Source organism: Cryptomeria japonica, chromosome 11, assembly GCF_030272615.1.
Source record: "Cryptomeria japonica chromosome 11, Sugi_1.0, whole genome shotgun sequence".
Taxonomy (NCBI): domain Eukaryota; kingdom Viridiplantae; phylum Streptophyta; class Pinopsida; order Cupressales; family Cupressaceae; genus Cryptomeria; species Cryptomeria japonica.
Window position 1 is genome coordinate 611,016,447 of NC_081415.1, and position 21,677 is coordinate 611,038,123.

The 21,677-nt window shown below is 37.5% G+C and overlaps 1 protein-coding gene across 3 annotated transcripts in view; it reads right to left on the reverse strand.

The window, feature by feature from the left end:
* The window catches only part of LOC131046250 (uncharacterized), a 283,384-nt gene that overhangs the window by 134,729 nt on the left and 126,978 nt on the right, over positions 1–21,677 (reverse strand). For all 3 annotated transcript variants that reach the window (XR_009105959.2, XM_057979935.2, XM_057979934.2), the window contains exon 5: positions 10,007–10,079. Coding sequence is in view for 2 of the 3 variants with exons in the window: in XM_057979935.2 (XP_057835918.2) it covers positions 10,007–10,079 (73 nt within the window). In the remaining variant the exon portion in view is untranslated. The remainder of the gene's footprint in view (positions 1–10,006; positions 10,080–21,677) is intronic.

The following is a 21,677-nucleotide window of genomic DNA, read 5'->3' on the forward strand; positions in this document are numbered from 1 at the left end:
CGTGGTACAGTGGGATATGGTCTAAAATATACTTCTTGTGGAGGTCTGAAATTGCAAGGTTTTTTTGATCTAGACTTGGCAGGATGTGCACCTGACAGGAAGAACACTTCCGATTGTTGTTTTAGCGTAGGTTCAGCTATAATTTCCTAGTGTAGCAAGAAGCAATCATGTGTGGCCCAAAGTACAGTAGAAGTTGAATATGTTGTATCTGCTACAACAGCTAGAGAAGCAGTGTGGCTTCGTAAATTGCTTTTTGTAGGATTGTTTGGACAACCTTTGGAACCTACAATGATTCATTGTGATAACCAAATTTGTGTGAAGCTTTCAGTTAATCCTGTTTTTCATGATAGAACCAAGCATGTGGAAATAAAATATCATTACTTGAGAGATATGGTTAAAAGGAAAGCAATGGAGCTCAAATACATTTGCACAGAAGAACAAACAATAGACATTCTTACCAAGCCACTTCCTAGAGTGAAGTTTTGTTATTTTCGAGATAACATTGGTATGGTAGAGAATGATGCTCTTGCTGAGAGAGAATCTCAACTTCAATGAATTTTTATATGTTGTTAGTGAGTTCTTCTCTCTGAGAGAGAAGTTCGAGGTGCATTCGCTTGTAATGCATTTTTCTCTATGACGGAGAAATTTGAGGTGAAAGCCCTTGAGGCTCTTTCCACTTTTGGGGGTAGCCATAGCGGATGTCATGTTGAGAGACTCCATGACAACATCACATTGAGTGACTCTGTGATGAGAGCTTGTGTTATTTCACCCATGGGAGTAGCCATGGTGAACATCATGTTGAGTGAATCCATGATGCCTATCATGTTGAGAGAATCTGTGATTAAATTTTGTTGTTTTCATATTTTGTTTGTCATGTTGAGAGACTCCATGACTTGAATATCTATAAATGATATCTCCTTTGTTAAGAGGGAGTGTTAAAGTTGTAACTTCAGTAGATATCATTACTTGCTGTGATTATGGATTTCTCCTTGCGGTTGTATTCTTCACCTTGTCGCATATATGCTCTCTTCTCTATCTCGAGCTCTATATTTGCCTTTGGTTTTCTTCACCGATTGTTGGAAGCTGGAAAGTGTTTCGGTTTCGTACTACATTTGTCCCTGCTCATATTACATGTATCGGATTCTTCGTATGCTGTCACGGTGTCACCGACCTTGTATTAATTGGAAATGCGTTTATTTTTCTTCCGCTGAAGTTCATTGATTCGTGGTGTATGTCGGTTGTGTAACTGACATCTTCTTTAGTGTTTGGCCTTCCGCCTTCTTCTTCGTGAGTTATATCGAGCCATGTCTTGTGCTATTTATTCATATGCCGAGGGACGTAAAGAAGGTGATCGATATTCTGATTTTGATGATTATTGATGAAAAGCTCAGGTCTTTGCTGCTGTGACCTTGCATCATCTTTAGTCTTCTGATATAATTATTTATGTTCAGTTGTGTTCATCGGTATAGGAAGATTTGATATCTTATCATCTTCTTCAACCTTATTTGTAAGCAGTATTCTAATAGTCTTCTTCTATTTTCAGCATTATCAATCATTGTTAGATGATTGTCTACTAAGTATGAGAGTTTTGTACTCATCTTGAGCATTCAATAAAATCCTTTTTTGGTGGCTAGGTTTTTCACCCTCAGGTGGAGGGTTTTCCCAGGATAAATTGTCGTTATCTTGTTCTCTTAAGATTTCTTAGTTACTGTTATCTGAGTTTGTAGCTTTCTGGTTCTATTTTTAACATGTGCAAGTCTGATAAAAAATCTGAAATAGCAAATTTGCCTTGATGAGTGGATATTTCACCCAAGAATGTTGTCCATGGGTCTGATCCACATTGTCAGGCCCATATAAGATCTGATCAGCTCCAATAAAGGATTGAAACCCCACGTCCCAGCTAGGGATTGGCTGCAAATGCTCCCAAGAAGGTATGGCTAGCTGTAGGGACCAATGATTCACTGATATATGGTGGGAATTGGCTCAGATCTGCAAATTACTTCTCCAAACTTGCCATCCACCCTTGCTGATCGCTGATTCTTTCACCACTAAATCTGAAAATAGAATAATAACCTATAAGAATTCCCTTGGGTGATCTTTCATACTTGTAGGCTCTCAATCCTCTGATAGTTTTCATTGCCAAAGTCTGATTTCCTGCTGAAACCCTTTCTCTAGAGCTCTAAATCCAAGTTGCTGCTGTAATAAGGAATCTATGAATGCCAAAATGAGCCCCCAAATGTCACTTTATTGACCTCAACCCTAATCGAACTTTTTTAGGGTTGCAAGATTTTAATTTATTTAATTTTAAATTGCCTCCTAAGGCTGATGAAACTTTTCCATGAGGCCCTTATTAATCATTAAGTTGTTTTTATAAAACATCTTATGTCTCCTAGGACTGTAACCCTCATGATGGCCTCTCTTATTAGCTAGTTTATTAAATTTTATAAAGTAAATTTATTTAATTAAGCAACTTCCAAATTTAATTAAAACGTTGAAGTCATTATTTTAATATTTCATTTTTTATTCTGAAATCATCATATGTTCTCTCCAATTGCAAACTAATACTGCAAATGATCCCATGTTGATGCTTGGATGAAGTAGGCCAACTGCTAGTCTCCTAAAAAATAGGAGAGTATCTCTGATCATTTGAAAATGCTCATAAGGCTTTCTGCTATGCTCCACAAGCTCCAGGTGGTCAACAAATTAATTGTCAATCCCCTCCTAAAAAATAGGAACCCCACTTGAAAAATAGGAGACTGACCCTAAGCTCCTGAAATGCCTCCCAAAACTCCTCAAAGGGTCACAAGACCCTTGAATAATCTCCCTATCCACCGTATTAGCCTACAGGAACCGTACTGATAGGCTAACATTGGTAAAAACACTAAGGAAGGCGCAAAAATGGGGACATTACAAAAGTCACATGTGGGAACTCCATACATTGGTGGCCAAAAGAGGGGCAATTTGCTCTATAAAAGCATAGCTAGATGATAACCTCTATATAAAGCAAGTAATAGGGTCACCTAAGATAGACAATCAATCAACAACAATACCCATTTTCAAACTTACTTCCATTTGAAGCTGCACATAAACCAACAATGGTAGAAAAAACTATAGCGATACTGTAGCGAACATTGTAGCACTCTTTGTAGAGATTTACTGTATTGAGCCTTCAACATTCATTGAAGCTTCAAAATCCTTCAAAAAATTCATGCCAAACCTTAACTGGTATGATTTTCCTTCGTAATCCTCCAAACTTGAATTCAAATAAGCACAAATATAATCTCTAGATGCGATTATCAACTGAGTACCCTTGTATGATGTCTGACACCTGCAGGAACTATTCCTCTTGAGAGTTTTCATTCTCAAAAGTCTGGATCTTCAACAGCAAACTCTTGCTCTGCAAAAAGTGTCAACAATTTACAAATGATCAATAATAATCAAATGAATACTTTTTTCGCTTTTTTATACCTCCACAAAGCCATGATTTCCTTTGGCTTTTTTATCATTTTCAAACATTAAATATCTTTTACCCTTAATGTTATAATTTCGTCCAAGGTTGGCATCCCACAATTGCTTTAATAAATGGTTTTTATATCATTAAATGAATAGATGCGTTTAATGCCCTTATAACACCATTAATTATAAAGTCGCTTTTAAAATTTAATATTATTAAAGTCATTACTTTAATAATAATAAATAAATCATAAACTCCAATTAAAGCCAATATAAAAACAATTAATTAATTCTACCAACACCTCAAGGCTAATCACAATGCTCGCTAACCATCCAAATGGTTTACTATAAATAGTAATGTCCAACCCAATGTCCATATGACTTACTAAATATAGTGAGTGTAAATAGAACCTAAATGACCCATAGAAGGTAAATCTCTAATATCTCAATGCACCAAAAAGGACAAACAAGAAAATGACACCCAAATTGTCAGCTGAAGAACCGCAAATGGCCTCCAAATTGACTCATTAGCCTACGGAGACCAGTTAGATGGGCTAATCCCTAGAAAACACTAACGCTAAAGAAGGCGCAAAAATGGGGACATTACAATCCGCCCTCCCCAAAGATTGCTTGCCCTCAAGCAATCTGCATCTATATACCAAACCAAATGCTAATTGCACTTGTATGTCAGTCTACCGTAGGACATGCTGCTACAAAGGGCATAAGGAGTCAAACGAGGGAGGGAAGATCTTTCTCCCTATCTACGCGCTTAGTTTAGTTCGTTCAAAGGCATTCAATCCCACCCATACCTAAGACCAGGATCCCATATCAATCTCAATAATATGGTTCCACCAATTCGCTGCATCACTCTAATATAACTGTAATCAATCTGCAACAACTTCAGAAGCACTCCATTTAAAATGTAAATCCTTGGATCCCAAGTCATCATGTTCTCACACCAACAAAAAGTAGAGGGATAGATAACTCTAACCATGCCACCAACTTCAAATGTTAGTCTTAAATCTAAATGAACTCCCATGAATGTGGAAAAAGATCATCCTAAGTGCATAACCAATCGAACCGCTCCACCGTATGCTACTGTTATAGATCAGAACAGCATCTACCCAACTGAGAACCTCAACCCAAATGAAGCAACAAGTACCTCCACGGGCAACAGATGATGGTAGCTCGTCAAAATGCCAACCTCCAACAAGGAAAGTTTGATACAGACTTCTCCACCCTTCCAATCAGCTGCTGCCCCCAAAAGACAATCTGAAATCTCTGCAGTCAACAAAACTGAATAGCTGTCTAATACCAATGTGTGGACCACAACCCAATGAATGTCGAAATGCTTCTCTTCATGCATACCTCATCCCCTAAAAACGAATCATCTCCATACTCCGATAATGCACAATGAGGGAATAGTGTATCAATGGCCTCTCCAAGAGTGTCCACATGCTTAGACACTCCTGAATCAACAATGCCACCACCCATGTACACCCTTTCATAGGATGCTCTAAAAAAAGTAATCTCTATCATGTGAGCCTCTAGAAGAGATAACCCCTTAAACTCTCCACGAATGTCCAGGGGCTCAACCAAATCTGAATCACTTTTCTCCCTTTACATGAGTAGGTATAACACTTGTGGCTGGTCCACCAAGTGTGTATTCAACTATCACTTTTGTATCTATATCCACTAGGTGTGTGCTCGATTGGCTCTCCCTCGAAGGTGACTCATGATCTCCATGATGCAAGCTATGTGTATACTCAGTAATTTCAGAATCATATCGGTCCTCAAGCCAATGCAAATCTGAAAGCTCCTCATGCTTGACCATCATATAGGGTTTTCTCCTCAAACCATGAGTACCACTCTCACCCTCAGGTGCTATGGCAGCCACAGATGACTTGATTTCTACTGTGGATAATGATGATTAAGCCAGACTCAATTCTTCACATAGCTCATCAATCTGAATTTCTGGTTCTTGAAGGGCCATCTAAGTGCTCTCCAAAGAATCCTTGGTAACCTTAAGCTCGTCAGTAATCTTATCTACCTCCTCTTCTTTCCCTTTCAGCGCATCAAAGTAGATCTCATCAAGCATGAAAAGGTGATCTCTATCGGAAAGTAGTTGTAGGCAATTTGTCTTCATTACCACTAACACTTCTCTAAGAGACTGTAAATCTTAAAAAAAAAGTTCACCACCAAGGTCCATATGTATCCTTGAAGACCTCCAACAACATTTTTCCATCAACTTATGGTTGTCATCAAAATGTTTAATGGCTGCAACAATTTGGTCTCCATTTATCTTCAACTGTCCTGCCAAATGATAGGACTCTTGAGACCTATCAATCCCATACAATTTTTTTAGTTTATGATCAGTATCATGCAGCACTAAATCAGATTTGTTTTCGAGGTTAATATCAACACCATCAATGCTATTAATGCCATCATTCATCCACAACTGTGTAGGTGAAGTTAGAACAAAACTATGGTCAAAAGTAGATCCATCCCAAATAGGATCCACGTCATATGCAGGAACCATCTCACCTGAACTAACATAAGCATCAGCACTCACATAAGATGTGGAGTCATCATCATTGGCTGATTGGAAAACATCTTCATATACGCTATCAATATGCCCATCACATGCATTAGTGTGATCAACCTCGTAGGATAGTTCTACCTCCAAGCTTCCTACCAAGAAACTTGTGCAATCATTACCTGACATGGAATATTTCCCATAACTGGATATTGCACTTTCAAGTGAAGATTGCTTCTTGGATGTGACTGCAATAGATGACTGATTTTTTGATTTGGCAACCTCCATGACAGGATCTACTTCAATCTCCATGTACTTTTCATCTATAGCTTCAGTAGATAAGTCCTTGTCCTTATAGGGCTGAAGTGAACTTGTGGTTCTATTTTCTTTAGAGCTTAGAGTCCAATCTCTCATAATGTTGAATGGTTTTTATCTTATCCACTATCACCTATAGGCTGCAAGTCACAAACAAGTGCTTCTTCTTCCTTCATTATAACTTCTTCAAGGTGTAACTTCTGATTTTTCTTTCATTATCCTTGTGATGTACTTCACCATGCCCATTTTACCAGGTCTGAAGGCTATAACCAAACTTAAGAAATCATCAAAGGAAACCCATTTTTCAAACCCCTCAGGCTTACTTTGGCACTCTTCAAAGAGTTGGATAGCTTCCTGTTCATATCTCCTCTTGATCTGATCTTCAACCTTGCCAAAACCCATTGTTGTACCTCTAAAGTTTCTTAAATCTCCAAACAGGAAAGCATAAAAACTCTGCTCTGATACCACTGTAATGTCTTACCCTATTTGCCCTTAAAATATTTTGCACTCTTCCAATCTTACTTTTCAATGAATCTTCTGTTTAGGAATTATGACAAACACTTTGCATGCATTAAACATAAAAGTTTTGCTTGATGAACGTGAATCATATTTCACTCATTGGTTCCATGTCCATTTTCCAAATAACAAAGCATATAAATTGGATAAACTATACAACAGAAAGAAGCATGATTTGCATTGTATTTTCAGTAATTCACATTGTAGTATGTCTGAACATAAAAAGTCAGAAAATAAGACCAACATTTATTGCAACAATACTCAATATGGAACAAACAGCAGTCTGAAGTATGCTTAGCAGTCCACAATAATCTTCACTGCAACAAACACAGACAAGAATGAGCAGCAGTCTAAAATGTATAGCAGTTCACAATTATTCTGATTTCTTATCAGAAAACAGTGATTTAATTGCAGAGATCACTCACTAGGTTATGTCTGAAATCGCTATCCACAACTTCCAAAAATGCCTGCACAGTTCATAGCATCATACCATCCTCAACAAGATGATCAAACTCCACTCTAAATCACAGAATGTGCACCAGCGAAGTCACACGTGGGAACTCCATACATTGGTGGCCAGCAGAGGCGCAATTTGCTCCATAAAATCATGGCCAGATGATAACCTCTGTACAAAGCATGCAATAGGGTTGCCTAGGATAGACAATCACTCAACAACACTATCCATTTTCAAATTTACTTCCATTTGATGCTGCAAATAAACCAACAATGGTACCAAATTCTATAGCGGGTATTTTAGCGTACACTGTAGCAGTCACTATAGCAATTATTGTAGCAAATACTGTAGCAAGCTTTAAACATTCATTAAAGCTTCAGAATCCTTCACAAAATTCATGCCAAACCCTAACTGGTATGATTTTCCTTCATAAACTTCCAAATCTGAATTCAAATAAGCACAAGTATAATCTCTGGATGAGATTATCGACTGAATACCCTTGGATGATGTCTCACACCTGCAGGTACTGTTCCTCTTGAGAGTTTTCATTCTCAAAAGTCTGGATCTTCAGCAACAAACCCTTGCTCTCCAAAACAATTCAGCAATTTACAAATGATCAGTAATAAACAAATGAATACTTTCTTGGCTTTTTAATATCTCCACAAAAAGCCATGATTTCCTTTGGCTTTTTAATCATTTAATAACATTAAATATCATTTGCTTTTAATGTTATAATTTCCTCCAAAATTGGCATATCACAATTGGCTTTAATAAATCATTTTTATATCATTAAATGAATATATGCATTGAATGCCCTTATCACACCATTAATTATAAAGTCGTTTTTAATATATAATATTATTAAAGTCATTACTTTAATAATAATAAATAAATCATAAAATCCAATTAAAGCCAACATAAAAGCAATTAATTAATTCTGCCAACAGCCCAGGGGTAACCACAGTGCCTGCTAACCATCTAGATAGTTTACTATAAATAGTAAGGTCCAGCCCAATGTCCATATGACTTACTAAATATAGTGAGTGTAAAATTGTAAATAGAGCCTAAATGGACCCTAGAAGGTAAATTTCAAATATCTCAATGCATCATAAAAGAGAACACAAGAAAATGACACCCAAAGTGTCAATTGAAGAACCCTGAATGGCCTCCAAATCAACTTATTAGCCTGCGAAGACCAATCAGATAGAGTAATCACTGAAAAACAGACACTAAAGAAGGTGCAAAAATGGGGACATTACAATTAGGAACATTAATATATGGTATCTTTTATAACTAATGAAAGAAAATAGTGTTACCAGAATACCATTCAACATACAATGTGTAAAATCATTCTAGCAATGTTGTGAGAATTGCCAAGAACACAACCAAAATTGCAATGGATGATCCAAGGAAGGTGTGACAATGCTACAGCTTTGACATAATACTCAACCATAATTGTGAGGCCAAATCCAAGGGGAGTGAGCCATGGCTATAAACTCAAATTGCAGAATTGACAAATCCAACATCAAGATCTGAGACAACCAAATTTTCAGCTTTCTACTAATAAAATAGCTGCTGAGAAATTAAAACACCCATATGAACAGTTTAACTCTTTTTTGACCTACCCATCACATTCGCTCCTTCCACTCTTACTCATTCTTTGGGTTTTCAATCCCCATTCAAAATAGCTAATTTTTACTATGCAAGAGTGGCTATATAATCGAATTGATAGTTATTTTCTCCAAACCAAACAGTTGGACTTTAGTTACAAAAATTTTCAACTTTAGACTTCAAGCATCAAATTAAAGTAAACCCTAAGTGGAGAAAACCTTTCCCTCGTTTTTGTACTCATTCTATTTAATGTTTTTGGTTTCAATTTTATAGATTCTATATTCAAAATCTGAAAAAGAAGAGAGATAAAAGCCCAGGTGTCATATTTTTTCTTTTTTTTTTAACCTTTTTTCCTTTGCAATTTTTTAAACTTATTTCCTTGGATTTTTCCTCAGTCTTTACGACTAGATTCTTATATTAACAATATTATTTATTTCCTATCTACAATGTAGAATTAACATTTTCAATTTGCTAGAGCCAAAAGGAATAAACCCTTTCTAGAACCATGGCACATTACTTATGGAGGGAAAATTTAATGAAAACTGCAATATAAAGCCAGCAGCAATCACTAATTCTATTCAATATAACAAATCAACACATAAGACAGAATAAGAAGCATGAACAGTAATTCTACTTAAAAACAGGCATGAAATTACCATTCCCTTCACTCCAAGTGCCAATGACACAGTTTTAAGTGTTTGGATTTTTTGAATGCAACTTATTCAAGCTAAATAAAAAGAATACTAAAGTTCTTATGCTAAACATAGTTCACTTGCAATCCAAGCAAACTCAAAATATAGCCATAAGATTAGAGACAATTTTTTTAAGTTAAGAGATAAGCTTTACAATGTACCATGTATGGCCATTAATAGAGGGTATCATAATACATGCAACACTAATAAAATTTAGAGATTAGATTTCATTTATGAGTTAGTTGACAACTACGAGGAAATTGAAAGTTTCAAAGTTAGTTGAAGAGCACTTTAAACATGATTTCACTTTAAATTTACTGTCAAAAGCTTTTGCTCCCTCTTCTATTGTACCTTCCTCTCTTTAACCAAAAAAAAAGAATGTCAATTCTAAGAATACAAAAATGTAATATAAATTTGTAGAAAACTAACCTATCACCAGAATTTGCTCTCAGGTGCGCTTCAATAACCCAATTGTATGTCTCCGTGTCAGGCTTCATAAAATCTACAAAAAGGACCAGAATCTCAATAAAAGGCTCCAACCACTTATACCAAATGTATGGAATAATGGTAATATCAAAGTCAAATATCATTCAATAAGAATTTTATAAGTGTAGGGAAAAGAAATAAGGAACAGCACATCCACTCACTTAACAAACACCCAAAAATTATCGAATATTATTTTTAATTTAATGTATACGTGATTACAATCATGTATTGTTATCCCAGAAGGTAGTTAACATCTCCAAACTGTTTTTTGAAACACTACTCAAGGAGTTGTCCAGCTCTATAGTACACAAAGCTGTATGAATTTAACATCTACAAGATATTTAATGTGTGTAAGGATTTAGAGAGAATCATCTACAACTTATAATTTTTCTTGTTAGCCACATATCTAAAATTAATTCATATCTCAAACTATAGTCAGCTCACTTGAGAAACAAAAAAGGAATTCTATTTGCTTTATAACTAAAAATTGGGTCTATATCATTGACAAAGTTCAATGGACCCCTTTGAAAACAAGGCAACCAAACAAGAAATTACAAAAATTCAAAATAAATGACATGCTATCATTGCGATAGATAGTTCTCAAATGTAAGTTTAGTGACACAGTCATACTTATGCAACATGACCACAAGCAATTGCAGTGACAAAAAATCATTTAAGTGCTGCTGTGGCTCTTGACACAAATTATGTAAATGCATATAGTGTGGCTGCAGAATAAGGTAAAATGTCTACATAACAAGAATTTTTTGTGACAATGATATTACTAATACTACTCCTTGCAAACTCGTAGTATTTTGTACAATCACAATCTAAGAGGGGAGGAGCTTCCCAACTATTCATAATAATATACATTCTTAGTTTAATATACCATCCATTCCATTAATCACATTTAGTGCACGTGCCACTAAAACTAAGACTTTATTCAAGTAATATCCATAAGGCTAGTCTACTTTAAAGTTGAAAACTGTAATCATAAAGTATCATCACTAAAAAAGGTTGACATCTACCATTCCCTCTAACCTTGAGCATCTGATTGAACACTCCTAGGAATCGCTGCAAAAATATTTATGTTGCAGCTGGTTGTTGCAGTCTTCACTGCGCATAACATAGACACTATGATTGAAACTGGAATGGAAGTTGGTTGCTTGTATCAGCATTGTCATTAACATATGGATTGCAAGAAAATTATAATAATTTACAACTGGAGCAAAAACAAAATGACAAGTTTCTTAGGACACACAAGATTTTTTTAAAATTTTACCTACGAGTTCTTAAAGATAGCCTTACCATGCAAGAGTGACTAAGGAAAATTTAAATAATTACATATCTATGAAAGAGGCCAAAAATATTTAACATCCTTAAGACACCACTGACTGAAGCTTCAATCCTTGCAGTAGCAAACCCAACCATACCACTCAATATTTGTAAACATTAGCAAACACACAATATAAATAATACATTACTAAGATGACAAAGAGATAACTTAAGAAAGTATTGAAGAGGATGAAATACGATTGACAAGTGAAAGCTAGGAATAATCGTGCAAAAGGATTTAGGGGAAGATTTTGGGCATTGGTGATAGCAAAAGGAATGATTTTGTTTGAATGAAATCCCCACGCTTTCCTTCGTTTCATCTCACATCTAGGCAGGTTAAGGCAAATGGGGGGCCCCTGTGAAGTAGGGGTATGTGTGCAACACGCACAACAAATGGCGACTTGGCTTGGAAATGTTCCCGAATATTTCAAGGATGACTATCCAGATTGAACCCAACATCTCTAGTCTATACCCCACATAACAACCAAAATGACAAAAGATAGATTCAAATTAAAAATGAGATCGCAACCTGAACCAAGTCACCGATCTTGAAAATCAAGTGTGTGCAATGAAGTCCATTCCAGCTTAAAGAGAGTTGAAATATCATTGTTCAGTCATGGCAAGCTACCTAGGGCGACACTAACTCCATAAGCAACTTGGATATTGCCACGCTACCAGTGAGCATCTGTAGCTCTGGCGAGGTTATCACCTGTAAGCTCACAAAGAATGCTCAATTTCCGGTAAATTTTCCTTTTGAATACCTGTACAAGTCTTTGCACTCCCAAAGCCAAGTACTTTCATATTTCTTTGCTTTTCAATTCCTTTTCTTTTGATTTTTCTCTTTTCACCTTGGCTGGTAAGCAATGAAGCCTACGTGGGATTGAGCGCTATAGTGGTCGTTGAAGCAAAGCCTTAGATTTTTAACTTGCAATGACTTCCTTTGACAAAACAACAAACCTAAGCAATATTTAAGTGTTTTATATGCTATGATCACAATGTTGGTGACAAGATGCAGTAAGCAACTAAATTTTTTAAATGACTAAGCCTTAAACCAAATGATTTAATTACGGGGTCAACCATCAATTAGGTGTTCTACCAAAGTTGGCATCCAAGAAATAAGCCGGAAAACATCCTGGCTTCATACACTAAAGTTGAGCATACCCCTACAAAAACGACAGGGAGACAACCCCCTTGAAAGAAAACCTACACAAAAGCAAATGAAGCAAACTACTCTAAAGTGGTAAGTAGGAAATCTAAACTAGAAAAAGAAAGGCAAACTACTCTAAAATAGAAAAAGAAAATCTAAACTAACTATATACAAGGAAGGACCCACTATACAAAATGTGGACTATATGTATCCATCCCTAACCCCGGATGATTTCTTAACATATGCAGTAGTAACAAGGTAAAGGGCACACTCCTAAGTTTGGTTGGATTGTGTTTGTATTCTTAAGGGAAAATTTTCAATTGGCCACTCTAGGGTTTAACCATGACATCGAGTAATATTAACAGTTAGGATAGTTCAGTAGGTTCATGGTTAATCCATATGCAGGTTGTTTTCCGAAAATATTAAAAATTGAATTGATAATACTCAAAATTAACAGGAGAAAGGGAAGAAACAACCTGGTGTGTTTCTAAGTCCTATAGCTTGTCATGTGATGAAAGACCTTCAACAGCTTCAAGAGGTCACAACTGCTGGTGCAGCATCCCGCTCACATCCGGTGTGTGCAAATCAGTATCAAATTCTACAAGTTGAACAGGCCGAAAATCAGTCTGGAACTCGAACTCAAGGGAATGTGTCCATCGGTGCATCTTCAGGTTGCATAAACCATCCAGCCTTATGCGCTTCAATCACCATATCCTCAAACAACAAGGACTCTTCGATAGCTTGGTCCCCAAAAACATCTTCGACTAGCTCTTGGACTTTATGCTCCATTGGTGGAGCTTCTGCAAACTATTCTTCAGCGTCGAGCCAACCTACCAGGCTCACTTGAGCTTCATCTTTAGCTCTTCCTTTTGTTGTCATTTTATCACACCCTTGGTCTATCAGTAACATCTGATCAGAGATACGATCAATGGACGAGCCCTGCCCTAGTTGACCAAGGACTAAGCAGAAGAATCATGAAGTAGGAAGTGCTCCCTTGTCGAAGGAGGTCCTTCCTCTGGCCTTTTCCTCTTTCCCCGAAACTCCGGAACCCCGAGGTTCTGAGGTTCTTCCCCTTTGCCTTCTCCTGTTCTCCTTCTCCGGAACTCCAGAACCCCGAGGTTCTGAAGTTCCTTCCCTTTGCTGCCTCTCCCTTCGTTCCCCGAAACCACAAGGTTCCGAAGTTCCTCTCTTTCTTTCTCTTTCTCTTTCGTTCCCCAGAAATCCCAAACCCCAAGGTTCCGAAGTTCCTTTCTTTTCTCCTTCCCTTCCCTGGAACTCCAAAACCCTGAGGTTCCGAAGTTTCTTTGCTCAGTTCTGCCTTTCCCTTGCCAGTTCCCTCCTCTTCTTCTCCCTCTTCCCCGGAACTCCGAAACCCCGAAGTTCCAAAGTTCCTTCCTTAGCCTTCCTTTCTTCTCTCAGGAACTCGCGAACCCCGAGGTTCCGAAGTTTCCTCCCTCCTTGCCTTTTCTCTCTAGTTCCCCCGGAACTCCGGAAGCCCGAGGTTCTGAAGTTCCTTCCCTTTGCCCCTCTTTCCCGTTCTCCGAAACTCCGTAACCCTGAGGTTCCAAAGTTCCCTACTGCTCTCCTTTCTCCTTCCTAGAACCCCGAGGTTCTGAAGTTCTTTCCTTGTCTTCCCCACTTCGGGAACCCGAGTTTCTGAAGTCCCCGGAGTTCCTTCCAACTGGCGACACTTTCGGATGGCTTGATCGACACTCAAAGCATTAAATGTTCCGACAGTTTTGGTGACTTATACACCTTTTTTTGTGGAGCCACAGGGGTGCATTTAATGTTTTTGGCAGGATTTCAATCAAGGAGGTACCGGGCCATGCTTGTTGTGGTGACTTATGTCATGTTTGCATACTCTGACTTTGGAAGGTCAGTCAATCCGCCTTCTCAGAGTTGCCTTTTGTGGGCATGGCTAGGTTGCTTGCAAGTACTGAGATCAAGTGCATGCACTTCCCTGCACTCCCAGACTGACATGCAGGGTTCGTGATCACTCTTGTAACCATTTTTCTATATAAGGCTTTTAAGCCTCATTGTAAAGGGTTCTCTCCTTGCTGCCTTGAGCTTTCCTATGCTCTTTCTCTTCTCTTGAAGACTTGTAATTATTTTTACATTTTTGCAACTGTAAGTTTGGCCTTTGGCCTTTGAATGAATTGAAATTACATTCTTGCCTTCCTTCAACTTATGCATGTTGTGTATGTTTCCTTACCTTCATCATAAGTGTATGTTTTGTGGCTCTTCTCTCCATATATTCTATGTTAACTTGTTTTTTCTAAGTGTGACTTGTGGGAATCTTTCTCCCCTCTTGACACCTAGCAAATTCTAACCTCCATACATGCATTTGGGTCACTCATGCAACTGACGTTTGTGCATCTCTTGGGTATTTCAATTGATTCCTTGTGGCATTTTGGGTGGGGAGAGAAACAATCTCTTATCTTGGTGCATCACCTCCTTTGATTTTAAGCATTCTCTCTTCCCTTTACCTCTGCAATTTGTTAGGATAGGCTTAAGAGTTAGTTTTGAAGTGTTGAGTTGGTTCAACACCTGCACCTGGATTGAGAAGGAAGACGACCTTCTCCGAAGATTCAACCTTGTTGCGCAAGGTCCCACACTTCGGGGTTGTCTCCATGTTTCACAAGGTTGCTGAGTTGATAGCTCGGCAAGGGTGCGAGCTTTGGTGATAACAGTTTTTGGCACGCCAGGTAGGACACAATTTCGACATACATGCTAAGGATTGAGTCCTAATTCTTAGTGTTTCAATCTTTAGAGGCAATCACCTCTCAAGCACTTGGCGACTCTGCTCAAGGTCCAGTTCTTGTTCACGCAAAGTTCATAATTGAGAGACTCTAGAAACCCCAAGTTCCCAAGTCAGTGCAAATCTGACACCTCCGGAGGTCCGGAACCCCCAGGTTCCAAGGTGCTTAAGTTCAGAACCCCCAGGTTCCGAAGTCCGCTACTTTGGAGGTCCGGAACCCCAAGGTTCCGAGGTCTCTGCTCAACAGGTCCACTGCTTGGTCATGACTTGTTGCAGCTCCGGATTTCATGCCCAGAATTCAAACAAGGGCGTCTTGTAGAGGTAGTTTCCAGTTCGAAGAGCTCTCATCTTCAGGCTCTAAAAGGCGGAGAGGTAGACCTTCATTATCACCAGTTAGGGAGGTCAGGGTTGTAAACACTCCATCTCCCAAGTCTCATTCTACCCGTCCATTTACAAGACCATTACTATCAAGGGCTCCCACCACTCATATCAATAGACCATTGTTTCACATGGCAAGTAATCAGGTTTTTGTTACCTTCAATGGGGGGAGTCCCCTTATTTTGACTCAATGGAATGACATACCAGTGGCTGCATTGAAGAGTATACCATACTTCACTGGTGAAACAACTAGGACGCCCATTGAGCACATTCAAGACATTGCAAACATCTACTCCGTCCATAATATCACTCAGGATGATGTTGCTGTCAAACTCTTAGCCACATCTTTGAAAGGCAAAGCTTTGCAGTGGTATAGAGGGTTGTCGTCTAGCTCCATTCACAATTGGAACGAATTGGGGGAGAGATTGTGCAACCATTTCGAAGACCAAAATGATCACCTATCACTTGTGGAGCAGTTGACTACGATCAAGAGGGCACCCCACGAGTTCATGGGAGATTTCAATTTCAGATTCCATAAGACATGGAATAGAATTCCTGCTCTAGTGAAGCCATCTCCAAATCATGCCTTCTTGTATTATCTTAGAGCTCTCAACAGCGATATAGCTGTCATGGTACAATCAATGGGTGGAACCTCTCTACCGAGTGCATATGACATGGCCATAAGAGCAGAAAATTGTTTGATTAAGGCTAGGAAGATAGCTCCAAGGCCTCCAATGCCTCTCTTCCTAGAAGCTCCTCCTCAACAACCCACCTTGGCTCCTTTCCCCATGGCACCCGCAGGTCAACCATCCACACGCTCCACATCCTCCAATGAGCTCCATGATGTCAAGGCTCTATTGCAAAACTTTAGCAATGAGTTGGTGACAATAAAGAGGCAGCAAGCCTAACATAGCAAACCTTATTAGGCACAAAACCAGAACTATCAATAGAATAGGCCACCCTTTCAAGGGCAAAACCAATGGAGCAATGCTAGACCCTTGAATAGTGTGAACCCCACAGCTGCAAGTAGCTCAAAAGCAATAGTTCCAATTCAAAACAATCTCACCCAAGAGAAAGATTGGTGTCAACCATGCAATCAGCCACACAACCAAGGTGCATGCCAAAATGGAGGGTTTGTCCAAACCTTAGTGGTGCAGGATGAGCCGACCACGTCTAGCCAACAATATGACTCAAATCAGCCAAGTGCTGGCACTCGGGCTTCCTTACAAGGGGATTCTACCTTTGTCAATTGGCAGCAGGCAAAGTTATGTCATTTGAACCAAACAAATGGTGAGTCTATGCTACAGTATACAAGGTCAAAGAGGAGAGCCATGGAGGCTGCCTCACCTTCAACATCAGCCCAAGCTCCAACACCCAAAGTAGTCGCCCATGGTACAAGCCAGAGTACCATGCAAGGGATTAAGAGGCGGGAAGAGGCCCAAGTCGTCCAAAGAGCAAAAATAGACCTTGTAGCCTCAAAGGGTCCTCTAAAATCAGTTGGTGTCCCTTTCAACATAGTTGATCAGATGAAGAAAGCCAACCTCAACGTCACTATGTGGGAGGCCCTTTCAATCCCATCTCAAAGGGATTTGCTTAAAGAGGCCCTGAAGGACGTCGATCAGTCAGGTGATGAGGCAACAGTCAACGAAAAGGCAGTCTCCACCAGTTTGGTGCAACCCAAGGAGGAGGAAGATTCAAGCAAGATCAGCAAGCCTCCCCCTTTCTATCTCTCCTTAATCATAGGAGATAATCTGGTTCACAACTGCATGATAGATTCAGGAGCTAGTAGCTCAGTCATGCCTAAGAAGGTAGATGATCTTCTTGGCATAGAATACGAACCTGTGACAAAAGGGGTGGTCCAATTAGATGGCACTTCTATTAAGACAGTAGGGGTGGTAAAAATTTGAAGTTAACCTTGAATGCATGCCCTAGTTGTACTGTCTTGCAAGACATATCAATTATCAACCTCCCTGCCTTCTTTGCCATCAGCCTGTCTAGAGACTTTACCACCAAGATAGGTGGGTTACTTGTCTTCTAATTGGTCCCACATGCTATTTCGAACAAGGTATGGTACCAAGGTCACCATAAGGGCAGAGCCCATTGCCCAAAACCACATTGAGCCTTACACCCTCAACCCTATAAACATGAATTGCACTTTGCTTGAAGAGGGGAAGGAGCGTATTGTCCGTGAGCCTGCCACTCTTTTGCAAGAGGTTCCTAATTGCTTGCTGGACGAATGGGCCAATGCTTTTCAATTTGATCCATTAGCTAAGACTTAAGAGACTGGGCTTGGCACCTATTATATCCATGAAGAGGATACTCCTATCCCTAACCTCATCAAAACACAAGAAGACTCAGAGGGGTTATGGAACATGTTTTTTGATGGTTCAAGAAACAAGAATGGTGTAGGTGTTGGTGTAATGTCCCCTACTAGGATTTGGTCAATTTTAACCATAATTAATCTATTTTCAAAATACTTATGACTTAAACTAACTTGATTAAGAGTCAAGACTCCCTTAACATGAATCATATCTGGAATGTTCTTTCTTTCTTTAGTCAGTCAAGTACTTGTTATGTTACAATACAAAATAGTTAATCGTATTCTGATTTATTTATAAATCATTACATATTTACTTATTACTATTTATATGAATTATTACTAATTTCTAAAGGTATTATATTAGCATTTATTATTATTATCAATATTTATATTTACGATCGTTATATCATTCCTTACTTTGATTTGAGTATATGTATACATAAATAAATAAGTAAATTAAGTAATATTACCACCTATTATATAAATTACTAATACTGCTACTTCAACATTACTTGTTAGTAGTATGTTTGGTGGCTGGTAATGGCAGACAGATCTGACATGTGTCAGATCTGGTCTGCCACTGCATATGGAATTAAGGATGACTGTCGTAGTTTATACTAATATTACCACTGCATAAAAACATCATCAGACTTCATATATTAAACATACGTGTTAAGCACATCACCATGCAAAGCCCCAAGAAAAAGGATGCTACTGCCTGTAACTTAATCATGGTTCTGATCTGATATGATCCATCGCCTGACCTCCTTTTATGAGTACAGACTATATGATAATTCCCCATCTATAAGATGGTTGCCGATAACATATTCCCCCCCCCAGGGATAGCTCACGATCCTTCCCTTATAACAACCAAGTAGGTGTGAAACGAAGAGTCATGCTCCTTCCATTTATATTCTTTTCAATGATTGAATTAATCAAATCGAACTTAACTATTATTTACTAATAATCCTTATTGATTATTTGTTGGCATTAACTGAACGATATACTCATTGTTGCCGACTAGCCTTCTTATTATTTGTTGTCTTCATGCTAATTGATCCCTAACCTTCTTTAAGATCGAAGTCTGAACATATGAATTGCTGTCTGATGAATTTCTTAATATCGTGCCTCTTTATAACCGTTAACAATTAGTGGATGGTTAACATCTTTGTTTTAATCGATATTGTAATAGTTGGCGTTCTTAAATTGATATTATTAATCTTGTACAAGTCATTGTGCCTAAATCTGGATCATTCACTTATCGCTGATTAAGGGAATCGTGGTTCCTTAGAAAATGTTGACCAGTGTTCCCCTGATGGTCTCCTTTCATTTTTGAATCGCTGGAATGATGGATCGTTGCTTGTCTATGTTATCAATGTGTGGCACTAGTTAATGCTTATCTTATCTATGGTTGCCAATCTACATGTCTTCCTCGATCAACTAAAGAATTATTGATAACTTATATTAATCGTTGTTGTATTGATACCTTATGAACCATTAAATAAACAAATAGGAATCCCAATCTTATCTTTGGCGCTGCTTGTTTGGGTGATGTTGATATCAACTTTATACAAATTAATTCTATATGGTGGCTGATATTAATCATATAACATTAATTTATTTTTATTTGACTATTTCAAGAATATTATTATTAAAATAAATATTAATTAAATAATAATAAATAACTAATTTTTCGAATAATCATTCACTGATAAATACTCAGAATATAAGGGATATTACAAATAGATGAAGATTAGATTGCATAAAGACCACATCCTTATCGTTCTCCGCATCCATAACTAAGTGTATGAATTATGTACTCCAATTTCACTTAGTTGAAGAAATGTAATATTATAAGATAAAACTATAAAGTTTAATAATAAATATTAATAAATATATTAAAAAAATAATAATATTTAATCATTACAAATAATCTTTGGTTTCATAATTATCATATTAATTACTAATAATCACTTTATTTAAGATATATATATATATATATAACGATCAAGGAGGGGATATGACAGTCTTATTATAATATTAATATTATTTTTATATTAATGAATGATTAATATTACTATTAATATTATTAATTACATAATAAATGATAATTTATTATTATGATGAAGAATCACAAAATCTATTATTGATTACATCACCAGGATGTGGGGTTATGACAACCCTCTCACTTTAGAGGAAAATTGTGAAGTCTCATAAATGAGACGATTTTCCCATATTATTAAATGTTAATTAATAAATGTTTTAATTATCGTATTTATTTAATCACAATAATCTAATGTCCAAAGAGGGGTTATGACAGTCCGCCCTTCCCGAATTTGCTTGTCCCCAAGCAAATGTTTATTTTAATTTCATCAACTAAGTCATCTACCAACATGAGTTAAACAACACAGAGCATATACATGGAAAACACGAAGCATACACGTGGAAGGCACAAAGCATACATATATGCAAACACGGAGTATACATGTGAATACACACATTGTGCAATTTCTTTCTTGTTATGAGTAGAAATATAAATCAACACTTGCCTGATGCAAAAATATAAACATCCAATCTAGCTTGTGATGTCCCCATTTCGCCAATCTAAGGAAACATGTAAACAATAAATTTTAATGATCATCTCGGGTGTAATTAGTCAAAATTCATTTGAGTTCATTTGTTATCAATAAGTCAATTCCATATTTAATTCCTAGTGGGATAAAAGGGATAAGCTACCTTAGGATGCCCGTAGCGCTTATCAGGCCCAAGGACGATACACACCCCCTTGGCCCTCCTGCCAGAAGCCCTTTGTCAACAGCAGTGGGTGGCCTACCTGACAGAGGCCTAGTTCCTGCTATCCCTGTTGCCTAATTCCTCATCTATCTCACTAGGTTTGGATATGCAATTGCTTTATTCATTATCTTGGTAGTATCTTATATCATTCACCAATTGTCACCTCAGGTAGAGTATCTAAGAATTTCAATTGGAGTAAATATAATGAGTCTGATTAGCCATATTGACAAAGAGGATAGATGGCACAATGTTTGGATGTTTTCCTCGAATATTAATTAAATAGACTATGCTTAACTTCCTATTCGCCATTAATGAAAGAGAAAAGATTTAGACACAACGAGACGCCCGTAGCGCTTATCAGGCTCAAGAGCGGTACACTCCCCCTTGGCCCTCCTGCCAGAAGCCCTTTGTCAACTGCAGTGGGTGGCCTTAATGGCGAATAGGAAGTTAAGCATAGTCTATTTAGTGGCCTAATTTAATCATTACAAATAATCTTTGGTTTCATAATTATCATATTAATTACTAATAATCACTTTATTTAAGATATATATATATATATAACGATCAAGGAGGGGATATGACAGTCTTATTATAATATTAATATTATTTTTATATTAATGAATGATTAATATTACTATTAATATTATTAATTACATAATAAATGATAATTTATTATTATGATGAAGAATCACAAAATCTATTATTGATTACATCACCAGGATGTGGGGTTATGACAACCCTCTCACTTTAGAGGAAAATTGTTAAGTCTCATAAATGAGACGATTTTCCCATATTATTAAATGTTAATTAATAAATGTTTTAATTATCGTATTTATTTAATCACAATAATCTAATGTCCAAAGAGGGGTTATGACAGTTGGCATGA